The 13581-nt window shown below is 32.7% G+C and overlaps 1 protein-coding gene across 2 annotated transcripts in view; it reads right to left on the reverse strand.

Annotated features, from left to right (window-relative positions):
* Positions 1-11339: 11339 nt before the first annotated feature.
* LOC148600304 (chitin synthase chs-2-like) overlaps positions 11340-13581 on the reverse strand; it is a 38454-nt gene continuing 36212 nt past the window's right edge. For both annotated transcript variants that reach the window (XM_088557292.1, XM_088557291.1), the window contains one exon: positions 11340-13181. In XM_088557292.1, the coding sequence (XP_088413418.1) occupies positions 12316-13181 (866 nt within the window). In that variant the 3' untranslated portion in view covers positions 11340-12315. The remainder of the gene's footprint in view (positions 13182-13581) is intronic.

The following is a 13581-nucleotide window of genomic DNA, read 5'->3' on the forward strand; positions in this document are numbered from 1 at the left end:
TTACGTCTCACAAGATAACTACGATGTTTCTATAGTACTGTGTTATTTTAAATTGGATAGTAGTCGTCATCTAAATGATAAATCTTATGGGTCTCGTTGCAATGTCTTAAGTCTAGAAAGAGAGGTCGCGTTTTCTGTAAGATACGTTATTAACTGAAATAAAAATACCTATAAAACAAGTACAATCGAAATGATTGAACATATATCATAACATGTCTTAAAAAAGTCGTCTATTACCACTAATTATAAATGTAACCGAATAATTGTACTGTAATGTTACGTCGTAGGTTACATTTGTAACCAAAATTTTTAAAGACCTATCAGATAAAAGTCAGTACCACTCTTACAGTTGCCTTGAATTAATCGGATAATTTAATAAACCGTACATCTGATGAATTCTTTTCATGCTTGTCCTATTTCGTTATGAACAAATTCAAATCAAACACTGCTCTAATCAAACGACATGTTTAGACCAATTAGTCCAAAATGTGTTCAGGTTAGACAGCATTCCTTGTACAAAGGCACGGTCAAAGCTGTTGATCTACTTGTATACAGAATATCCAGACACAGTACCATATTTTTAATAATCTTTGTCCATGTGGCTTAATTCGGTTTAGGTGTTAGGTTATCATGTATACTCGGCGTCAAATAGATAACATTCAAATTCAAAATAAAAACCAGTCTGCAGTTTTATTGTCGATATATTAAATATGTTAAATAACTTGCTGATTTATATCACAAAATGGCTTCTCAGTAAAATGCAAATTGTCTAAATCCGATGACATTTTAAACCAGATCACAATATTTACATTGTAATCGGCCGTGACTTTCTTACCAAGACGATTTTCGGTTGTTGGTACTTTGTTTGACAAAGATTTACCGCCTTATATTATGTCAAAGATTATTCTTAAGGTGATCGATCTAAATAATAGATGATTGCTTTCAATTCATAAGAAATTATATTTTTGCCAATACAGAAATTAAAAAAAAACTACAATAATCAGAATTGTGTCAACAATCGGCATTTGCAACACAAATGGTGGAATTACAATGGAATATCTCATTAGGAATTATAAAACTCATTTTGATTGTACATATCAATCGTCAGTACTGGTGTTTGTTGTTTTATAAAATGAACACAAGGCTCACTCTCCGGTTGGAAAATTTTTTATCGTGTCGTGTAACCTTTCACACAGAAAATGAATAGCCTTAGAAAGTATGATAAGGTTACATGAGACGTCTTCAATACCACAAGCTACAACATAAAAATTTATAACCAACAATACGGTAAATGTTTCAATCTATACTTTCTAACTCAGTTATACTAAAAGGAAGTTTTACCTCCTATAAAGGTTTGATTATGGGTCCACAGCTCTAAAGAAATTATATGACTGGTAATTTCGTTGGTTACATTAAAAAATTATATATATATAACAATAATATGCGGCGTAACAAATAGAAAGAAAAAAACTCTGCCTCGATAAATCAACAGCTAACAAAATTTGATGAAATCTAAAATGGGATTAAACCGACGTTGAGTACAGTAATGTCCCTCAATAGCTCCACAGGAGTTACTCACAAAAAAGGGAAAATGTAAGACAGTCATCATATGATATTTATGTTTTCAGTAACATTCTCATATAAAAAGTATATGCATTTTTGGTGGGATTTTAGAAAACATGATAGCATGTTTAAAAACACAAAAAACATACTTTTGCCTAACTGGTCTGAAACATATGTTTTTGTGTGTTTCAAAACATATATTAAAACATATGTCGCAATTTTTTCTAGTACATTAAAATAATTATGTGTAATATATCTCTGCCGATAGAAAATTTTACATTTTCAATGTAAGTATTGTAAGAATCAGCAAAAGGCAAAATTGGAAAAATCAGAAACAAACATTTGGCATGTCAAAATCCCACCGAACTGACAATCTTTTCAAAATCCCCCCGATCTGACAAAAAATCAGAAACATGCATGTGAAAATCCCTCCGATCTGACAAAAAATCCGAAACATGCATGTGAAAATCCCACCGATCTGACAAAACCATTTTACTCAAGGATGCTTTCTATACTTGAAAAAGAACATTATTTGATCTCTGTATCACTGGATTTGGTCAGAATATTTTCAATAGAATGTTAAAACAATGAGGTTTTTGAAAGTTAATTTTTTAATGACATCATAACTCAATTCATCAAATTGATGTGGAAAATCTGGTCTTTTTTCCTAGATTCTGGTGGTGTAAATGGGCAAACTAAATTTTCGGAAACGGCGGGTTTTTTTTTCATACCAATATTAACTCACTGTCTGATTCTTATAAAAACTGACACTTCATAGTTTCTTACGTTTTTGTTGATATTGAGCCTATGATCTATTAACTAAATTTGTATTAAAATTAAAATTAAACCTGTTACAAAAGTTATTAGAATACTATCTTATGAAATTATCACTTATTTACTTTAAGATTTGAATAATTGATCAAGCATTTCGTTCGTCAAAACATATTTATATCATTCGATTGTGATGATGCAACTGTATGTTTTATTCACAAATGTACTGTTAATCATTTTTCATTCCAAATTGTCAACTTTCCTTACATCTCTGGCAACATCCTTTCAACACCTTCGTATGAAGTGTTCATATCACAACTCATACGTTATGCCAGAGCTTGCCGAGACTAAGCAGACTTTTTGCATCGCGCTAGAATTCTAACAAATAGGCTTCTGGAGCAGGGTTATGTTGCTACAAGATTGAATTCATCACTTCAAAAGTTTTATGGTCGTCATCATGAACTCGTGGACCGTTACGGTGTACCCTTCTGCGGAATGAAAACGGATTTGTTCAACGTGTCATTGTTTTCCTTTCCTCTTTCTTCTGCCATGGACTTGACTTTCTATTCGCCCTACTTCAACTATTGGACCACAAACATAACATCACAGAATTGTCTTTACTGTTACATCAGTTTGTAACACTTCATTTGGATTATCGGCATTCATTGTTATTCAAGGACCAATCCAGAGATTTCAAATTTCGTTCAGATGACAGACTTGAGTGGCTTCAATTTCCCAAAGGTAAAACAAGTATGAATGCATATGTAACTACTAGAATAGATATATGGAGTTTAGTATCTAGTCTCTTTCAGTCTTTGGTATAAATTTGAGTCCATTTCTCTTTCGGTATAATACAACACTAACTAGCTATATTTTCAGGGAATAGTGAGTTTATTTTCCTCTTGTGCAATCGTTATACCTCGGGAAGAATAGATTTACTATTCCCCTTATACCCAATCAATAATTATAAAATATTCGTTACTGAATCCAACCAATTCATGTGAAATAAAGTGTTTCTTAAAACAGCCGAAAACGCAAAAAAAAAAAAAACAAAAACACATAAACAAATTAAAAAAAATTACAGAGCAGAATGTAACCAGAAGAAATACAACAATGATTAGAGAGTTGTAAACTTTGATGATATGTGAGATGGGCTGCTACGTCTTTAATAAAAATAAAAAAATAATACAGAAACTACTTTCGGTTATATTTCCGTAATAAAAATGTGAAAGACTGATATAAATATTTTAATCGATTAATACTAGACATATTGATATATTGAGCTGAAAAGTATGATTTGTATTTAAATTCTAGTTTGCTAGCCGTCAATTATTGATCATAGTTTACATTGTAAAACTTCCCTTTAGTATAACTGAATTAGAAAGTACAGATTGAAAAATTTACCGTATTGTTCGTTATAAATTTCTATGTAGCTTGTGGTATTGAAGACGTCTCATGTAACCTTATCATACTATCTAAGGCTATTCATTTTCTGTGTGAAAGGTTACACGACACGATAAAAATTTGTCATTTTGTAAAAAAAAACAAACATCAGTACTTACAATTGATATGTACAATCAAAATGAGTTTTATAATTCCTTACGAGATATTCCATTGTAATTCCACCATTTTTGTTGCAAATGCCGATTGTTGACAAAATTCTGATTATTGTAGTTTTTTAATTTCTGTATTGGCAAAAATATAATTTCTTACGAATTGAAAGCAATCATCTATTATGTAGGATCGATAACCTTAAGAATAATCTTTGACATAACATAAGACGGTAAATCTTTGTTTTCGTCAAACAAACTACCAACAACCGAAAATCGTCTTGGTAAGAAAGTCACGGCCGATTAGACAATGTAAATATTGTGATCTGGTTTAAAATATCATCGGATTTAGACAGTTTGCATTTTACCGAGAAGCCATTTTGTGATATGAATGAGCAAGTTATTTAACATAATTAATATGTCGACAATAAAACTGCAGACTGTTTTTATTTTGAATTTGAATGTTATCTATTTGACGCCGAGTATACATGATAACCTAACATCTAAACCGAATTAAGCCACATGGACAAAGATTATTAAAAATATGGTATTTTTTCTGGATATTCTGTATACAAGTAGATCAATAGCTTTGACCGTGCCTATGTACAAGGAATGCTGTCTAACCTGAACACATTTGGACTAATTAGACTAAACACGTCGTTTGATTAGGGCAGTGTTTGATTTGAATTTGTTCATAACGAAATGGGACAAGCATGAAAAGAATTCATCAGACGTACGGTTTATTAAATTATTAGATTAATTCAAGGCTACTGTAAGAGTGCTATTGACTTTTATCTGATAAGTCTATAAAAATTTTGGTTACAAATGTAACCTACGACGTAACATTACAGTACGATTATTCGGTTACATTTATAATTAGTGGTAATAGACGACATTCTTATGATATATTTTCAATCATTTCGATTGTACTTCTTTTTATAGGTATTTTTATTTCAGTTAAAAAAGTATCTTACAGAAAAAGCGACCTATCTTTCTAGACTTAAGACATTGCAACGAGACCCAAAAGATTATATCATTTAGATGACGACTACAATCCATTTTAAAATAACACAGTACTATAGAAACATCGTAGTTATCTTGTGAGACGTAGTTCAACATAACTTTTACTGGTCCTCTTTTTTGAAATCCCAAATCCTTTTATTGTCTTGTTTAAAACCCTAAACATGTTCCAGGTAAATGGCAAATATAAAAGTAGGCTATGGGGCAATGTGTTTAAAGCAATGGGGAATGGGACAATGACACAATAAGATATTGACCATTAATTAGACGTTAATGAAAAATATAATACATTTTACTTTTGATGTGAACTATTTTTAAAGTAAAATTGATAACAAATCAACTTTGATACAAACATAATCTGTGTTCATAACGTATCATGTGGAAAATAGAAAGGTAACAAGATATTGGGAAAATGACAATTTTTGGTCTATATGGTTTAGACAACGTGCTATGGGGGATTAGATAATTAGGAATTGAAATAGTTCGAAGTTGTTTTTTGTGTGTTTTTTGTGTTTTGTGTTTACTGTTTTTGTTTTTGTTTGTTTTTGTTTGTTTTTGTTTTTTTTTTTTTGTTGTTTTTTTTTGGGGGGGGGATGGGGTTTGTGTGAAAGGAAAGTGCTTTGAACAAGTTTTTTTTCCTAACAATGTATTTGTATATATTGCTTTACAGTACATAAATTTCAATACTTTTGCTATTATCAAAATTATTGACAATTAATAACTGTTCACTGTTTTGGTCATATCATAGACCTTCCGGTGTATGATTCCGTCTTTTTCACTCAGAAGATTTTTTGATAACCGCTATAACCTTGGTTCCCTTGATTACTCTTTCAAATGTTTAATTAAAGAGTAATCAATGGAACCAAAGTTATAGCGAAAATCAAAAGAATGTAATCCAGGGACAAAGACCAGACATGGAAAACAGACAAACACAACAAAGAGCATAAAGTAACTTAAGTCATACAAAAAAAGTAACAAAAGCAAATGAGCAACTCGGACTCCACTAAAAACTGGTAGCATGTACCAGGTGCACTAGTAGGTTAAGCGTCCTCTGCTTTTCTAGAAACATCCGCCGAACAATTCATACAAAAACTGTAAGACAGTCATCATATGATATTTATGTTTTCAGTAACATTCTCATATAAAAAGTACATGCATTTTTTTTGTGGGATTTTAGAAAACATGATAGCATGTTTAAAAGCACAAAAACATACTTTTGCCTCACTGGTCTGAAACATATGTTTTTGTGTGTTTCAAAACATATATTAAAACATATGTCGCATTTTTGTCTTGTACATTAACATAATTATGTGTAATACTTAATTTCAAATGTGACACGATTTCTCTGCCGATAGAAAATTTTACATGTAAGTATTGTAAGAATCAGCAAAATTGGAAAAATCAGAAACAAGCATCAGGCATGTTAAAATCCCACCGAACTGACAATATTGTCAAAATCCCCCCGATCTGACAAAAAGTCAGAAACATGCATGTCAAAATGCCACAGATCTGACAAAACAATTTTATGACAAAACAATTTTACTCAAGGATGCTTTCTATACTTGAAAAAAAAACATTATTTGATCTCTGCATCACTGGATTTTAATAATTGATCAAGCATTTCGTTCGTCAAAACATTCTTTATATCATTCGATTGTGATGATGCAATCGTATGTTGTATTCACAAATGTACTGTTAATCATTTTTCATTCCAAATTGTCACTTCCTTACACCTGTGGCAACATCCTTTCAGCACCTACGTATGGAGTGTTCATATCACAACTCATACGTCATGCCAGAGCTTGCCGAGACTAAGCAGACTTTTTGTATCGCGCTAGAATTCTAACAAATAGGCTTTTGGAGCAGGGTTATGTTTCTACAAGTTTGAAGTCATCACTTCAAAAGTTTTATGGTCGTCATCATGAACTCGTGGACCGTTACGGTGTAGCCATCTGCGCCATGAAAACGGATTTGTTCAACGTGTCATTGTTTTCCTTTCCTCTTTCTTCTGCCATGGACTTGACTTTATATTTTGTAGGTAAATATCAATACAATGCACAATTATGCTGGAAGAGTATTAATTTTCACGGTTTACTAATTTTCGGTATTTAAGCAGTTAATATATAAGCTCGAAAAATAGTTCCCGCTAAATTCAGGCATCGACATTTCCGCTAGTCCGATCGCCCATGGCAACTAAAACTGGCTGGGGACTGCTGAAATTTCGGGTAGAAATAATCCGCGAGACTAGTAAATATTCAGTATTGAAAATGAATTTTAATTGCGTCTCATTGTCATGTGAATCGTTTTATTGTAGCCGTCAGACAGAAATGAACTTCTGGAACCTGTTTCTTTCACCTACGGTTAAAAAAATAGAATGTTTACATTATTGATTTTTGTGTGACTGTTTTAGGAATCGTGATTGGTCGGTTTGGTTGTTAGTTATGATCAGTACGATGTTGACAGCAATGCGGTATAACGTAACTTTCATGAAAAGTTTTCGTGCTTTTAAGGGTAATGTCCTCATACATCGGATGTCTTTGATTTTGAGGTTATAAATTAAGTTTCCAAAAGATTTAACCAAAACTGGTCTTTAAATAAATGATTTTAAACAAAATATGTATTTCGCGTCCGTTGCATTATTTTCGGTCAACAAACAATAACAAGGCTATAACTAATTGACAGTATTCTCTGTTTGACACACACACAGTCTCACTCTGCTGTGTTGACTTATTTATGTCTTCTTGATTTTTAGAGGACTACTAAAAATTGTGTATCTACTAGTCCTTGGACTACTGCCAGAAAAATCAGGTGTCAATCCCTGAAATTGATTTTAAAAACTATAATACGAATATCTTTTTTTGAAATTGATACACACCAGTATGAAGACTTGACAAAATCCGCGAAAATTGAAGCACGCTAATACATAGACTTGACAGAACCCGCGTATATTATCAACCGTGAATATTGATATGCTTACTGTTGTCTATTTGTATATATTGACGGAAGTATGAATGGCTTACAATCCTTAAACATATTTTGGTCTTACAACATTTGAATTGGTATAACTTTCCATTCTGTGACTTTAATATCGAAAGTAAAACAAGGTATTTAGACATAAACGGAAACAAATATTCAATTCAAAAACATGGAAATATGGCATGTAGAAGGTGACCTTTGGAATACACATGAAGAAGATAGTATGGGCCATAGGGCATGTTGCAGATGGTGTAGAGTTAAATAGCATGGGGAAAGTGGCTAGGGAAATATGGCAGGTGACCTTTAGAATACGGCATGAAGAAGGTAGTATTGTGAGTAGGACATGTTGCAGATGGTGTAGAGTTAAATACATGTAGCATGGCGAAAGTGGCAAGGGAAATATGTCATGTAGAAAGTGACCATTGCAATACGGCATGAAGAGGATAGTATGGGGATTATGGCATGTTGCAGATGGTGTAGAGTTAAATAACATGGGGAAAGTGGCGGGGGAAATATGTCATGTAGAAGATGAACTTTAGAATAGGATATGAAAAAGGTAGTATGATGGGAAAGTAGGAAATGTAGCAGATGACATAGAGTAAGAGGGCATGTGTAAGGTTACATTGCGAATAACACGTGTGGAAGACAGCTTCTAGAATGAAAAGTCAGTTGTGTTAGCTGGGGTATTGTTCTATTGCATGTTTACATTTTTCAGCGTGTGAAATATTTTGATCCTTTCTTTGTCAAGAAAGTAAAATGAGTTTTTGATATAATATCTCTCCGCGAAATATTTGTATTTGTATCTAAATCATAAACCCATGTTAATGGCAATGAAAATATCCGAGTTATTACGTTTTTTTTTTTAAATGTTTTCATGTCATCCTGTAAACCCTACAAAAATTGAGATTATTTGTTTTATATTTGATAAACACGTACGTTTAAATAAATATATATACATTGATCAGCTTGTCTCCAGTATTGTGTAATATACGTTTTACCAGTAACGCTACCGAGCTGTCAAAGGATCTTACTATGCGATAGCTATTTTTTAAAACAAATCAAACCTTTCAGACCTTTCTGAACCGGACACTAGATTTCGGTATCCGTGGCCTAAATACAGGTGATATCGTCTGAACCGGACACTAGAATTTGGTATCATTGGCCTAAATACAGGTGATATCGTCTGAAACGGACACTAGAATTTGGTATCCTTGGCCTAAACACAGTGTATTTCGTCTGAACCGGACACTAGATTTCGGTAATACCGAATGGCAAGTATTCAGTTTCACCAAATACAAAGTGAATAAATATTAATTTACTTCATAAAATGTCTGGTCAAGGACGCTTACCCTACCAGTACACCTGGTGGATGCTTCCAGTTTATAATCGAGTCCGAGTTGCTCATTCACTTTTGTTACTTTGTATGTATTATTTTAGTTACTTTATGCTCTTTGTTGTGTTTGTTTTTCATGTGTGGTCTTTATTCCTGGATTATATTCTTTGATTTCCGCAACAATCTTGGTTCCCTTGATTACTCTCTCTAATCAAGATTCGGTTTTGACAAGTAGTATTGTATCAACTTTAACACAACTGACTCGTGTTGTGAAGTTACATATATAATTCATACTCACTATATAATGAAGAAACTACTTTCAGACAAAAACAAGCTTAAAAATCTGTGTATATCTACACATGTGTCCTCAATTACAATGTTTAAATTGATTCATTGCTTTTATATTCTAAATATAAAAATTGAATTCATTTGTAACAGAGCGTTAATGTAAAACTATTTGGTTTGTTGTTATATAAACAGTTGATAGGATCAATGGAATTTATCAAAATCATTTCATAATAGTATGTTTTCCGAATTATGTAAATTTCACATGCCAGTACATGTATTCGCATGAATCACGCAAAAAGTTAAAACATCTGAAATCTGCTTGTTAATCTTAAATAATCTGTCGCTGAAGAAAGTCTTCTTTTAATATACACATACATTGATGGCGCGTATAATGAAAAAACAAATAATGCATTATTTTATGTATGATAAGATTTCAAAATGAGAAAACAATAACTCAATGCTGTTGTGATTTATAAGGTTTTTAAATGATACACATGGCGGCACACACTAAAGAAGCGTGAGCAAGCTAGAAATTTTTAAGGTCGATATACCAGTCAATATAATTCCATTTCACCCAACGTTCAATTAACTAGTTGCTTTATCATACTTTTTCTGTATAGCCGTCAATGCATCTTCGTCTTACGAGGCAAATCTGCCAGACGACATTTTTGTTTTGATGAAATAACGGGATCGAATCCGGAACGAGACTGTCAATGGAAATAAGCCACGCACACCGGTCCAATATCATTTCCAGTCGGTTAATATAGCATTTTATGGACTGATGCAGTTTAATACGGAAAAAGACATATAATTTCTTAAAGGTATCATATTATTTTGTCACAAATAATTGAAGTGTAATGATTATATTGTAGTCTTAAGCTTTCGATTTACAACAAAGAAACAGGTGTAATTTAAGTGATGAATGGTATCCGGAACGTTTCAGCCCCCTGCTGTATTAAATTCTCTCTTCAGCATTAGATGGCTGATTTTCAAAATACGTTATTTCGCAAGAACTTTTGGAATTAAAATTGTGAGAGAATGAATCGAAAAGGGTCTTATTATTTTTACCCTTTTTCCAACTACTCCATGCATGCTTTCATACTGTGCCTGATATTTTATAAAACATATTATTTGGCTGTTAGTTTTGGAAAGGCGCCCATAATTTGTACTATAACTCAGTAATATGTTTTTCAGTAATGACCTAACTGCATTGTACTACCTAAGAGGGCTGGATGCAGCGTCTATAGTGAGTTTGGAACGTCAGACGCTGTTCGGAGCTTGAAATATCCATATATAAATGATGCAAATGTCAATATTTTGTACATCTAATAAAGACATCGATTAACAATCACCAAAGAAAATCTTACATGTTAATTTTCAGTTCATTCAATGATATTATAACTCAATTTACCAAAATGATATAAAATATCTTGTCTATTTGTCATGTCTCCCAATTCATGATGACACACAATAACTTCAAGAAAAACTACATAAATTTGACACTAAAATTCACAATTGGAAAAATTGTATGAGTATTAATGTTTATTTTTTTAATATGAAAACTTTATCGGGAAACGAAAGATGATTGATATCAGCCTTCGTTCCTGTTGAAACACTGGTAAGTTCGCACCAAGGGAATCGTTTCATACCAATTCATGGTAAACAAACCTTATTTCGTGCGTTCCTAAAGTAATTTTTATATTGTAAACCTGTTGAAATCAAAGACTTTTATAATGTGCCACTTCAAGTTTATATTGCTTAACTCCACAAACATATCCTTAATCTTTAATCCGAGTACAAATTTTTGGTTGGTCTGCAAAAAGGATAAGATAACGATAAAAGAGTTAAAGGTCAATTAAGGAGGTAGACCTAGTAGACCTAGGTACATTATTCTTGAAATCAGTGATATGTTTGTATCATATTCAATTTCATCGAAGCCTCTCAAGATTTCCTTTAAACAGGATGAAATCAGTCCAAGTTACTTTGATGTTTGCATGAGATTAATGTAAAATGGTGAATACAAACGTTCCAATGATTTCTTAGAGTTCTGTCCCTTACCCTAGATCTACCTCCTTAATTAATTTTTTTATTTATTTATTTAGAGAATTTACCGTGTAATGACAAATATTTATGCAAATCAGAACATTAAACCAATCGACCACAGGAATCAAAATCATATGATCCAAATTCACAAGAATTGGCTCTCTAACCAAAAGTAAATCTTTATCAATGTAATGTAAGGTGAGCCATACGTGTCAAAAACCCACATATAAAAGCTATAGAACAAGTCTTTTTTTTCATTCGGTTGTTGCACGTTAATGAGGTAGACCTAGGGTAAGGGGCACACTTTAACACATCACTGGAACGTTTGTATCCAGCATTTAATATCAATTTCATGAAAGCATCAAAGTTACTTGGATTGATTTCATTCTGTTTTAAATGAAAGCTTGAAAGGCTTTGGTGAACTTGAATATGATAAAAACATAACACTGATTTCAAGTTATGTCGCTTACCCTAGGTCTGCCTCCTTAAGATTAAATTTTACTGATTGTTCATTGAATTGTCATGTTGCAAAAGTTGTCGTTAGGTTTTCTCCGAAATACAGATCTGTTTACAGAAATGACTATAGTTATGTAAATATGTTGTGTATGTATATCGTAAAAGAGTCGCTTTTCGGTGGGTTTACCTCAACATGAATCATCTATCCAATGGAAATAGCTTAATCTTACATGGATTGGCATTAAAAACTGATAAATATTAACTTATATTTCAAACAAAGAACCATGAAGTTTCGTAAACAGGTAATTTCATGATTTATGCTCTTGTTTCTGAAATAAGTTGTTGTAGTGCAGCATATGAATTTCGGATGGCCCTTTTTTCTTCATATCTTTTAATATTCAGTTCTCTGAACATACTGTGCCATTGATATTCACTGCCGTCTCTTGGGCCCTCAACCCTATCAAACATTATTCTCCTCAAATTGTCTCTAACAATGTCATCGAGCGTTTTATGTGAACCTCCCTGTCTTGCGTCCATAATTTTACGCATCTCCTTCCGTTTCCTATTGTTAAATGCAAAAGCATAGTCATCAGTGTTGGTTGAAGTCTGAGAGCGTAAAGTCGAAGATGATTCACACCTTTGTAAAATTTCAAATGATATCATAAGTTCTAGAAACTCGCTTTGTTGATTATAAAATGAAGTGGAAGCTGCAACATGTATCAAAGTTGAAATTCTATGCCATATCAGACCTAAGAACTGGACAACAAGTAAAATTCCGAAAACAACTGTAAAAGTTATCGATATAGGTTCTATCGCAAATGAACTTCTGGAACAGCCAACTGAAATTGTCAATGAGCCTGCGTAAGCGGAAGCTTGAGTTAGCGCGTACACAAGCGTAACAAGGAATGTATTCAGTAAAAAGAAGAAAAGACAACACTTATTTCTTAGTGCAACTAGGTCATCTTGGATTCGCTTTTCTTTTGTTTCATCTTTATCCAATGGTTTAAGGTATTTTTCAATCAATGTTTGCCAAAAAAGTTCTTCCTTCTGAGGCAATGCATCAGCAGACTGAAAATCCACTGTAAAAGCGGTCTTGTGAAATCTAATATCGATATCGCCTTGCTCTATAGTACCATCACTTCCACGTTGTATTATATCACCGTCTATATTATTTTGCTCATCTGTAAAAATATACAAAGGATATATGCATCAAGCGCTGATACAGAGTCAGACGTTCGAAATTCACTCTAGGCGCTGCAGCCAGCTCTCTCAGAAATTTCAAGAACCTTGAAAAGTCGGGAAAGAGTTTATGAGTTAACGCAACACTATCCGATTGTAAAACGACGTTTGGTTTGAATTATGACCGAGAATTTCGAAAGGCCTGTCTGCAGCGGACGAAAGACTATCGCTGCGTGGCGCTTGTGGATGTATATTAATAGCATAAATCACGATGCCGTACTCGGTTATGATTGGATAGATTTGTGCATGTGACAAATAGAACAAAATACATTTGCATTGTATTGGAGAAAAAAAGAATCTTTTTTTTTTATATCTGAGAGAATAGTAATATCTTAATAATAT

Source organism: Perna viridis, chromosome 13 (assembly GCF_037379345.1).
Source record: "Perna viridis isolate PV_CMFRI_1.1 ecotype Kerala chromosome 13, ASM3737934v1, whole genome shotgun sequence".
Classification (NCBI taxonomy): domain Eukaryota; kingdom Metazoa; phylum Mollusca; class Bivalvia; order Mytilida; family Mytilidae; genus Perna; species Perna viridis.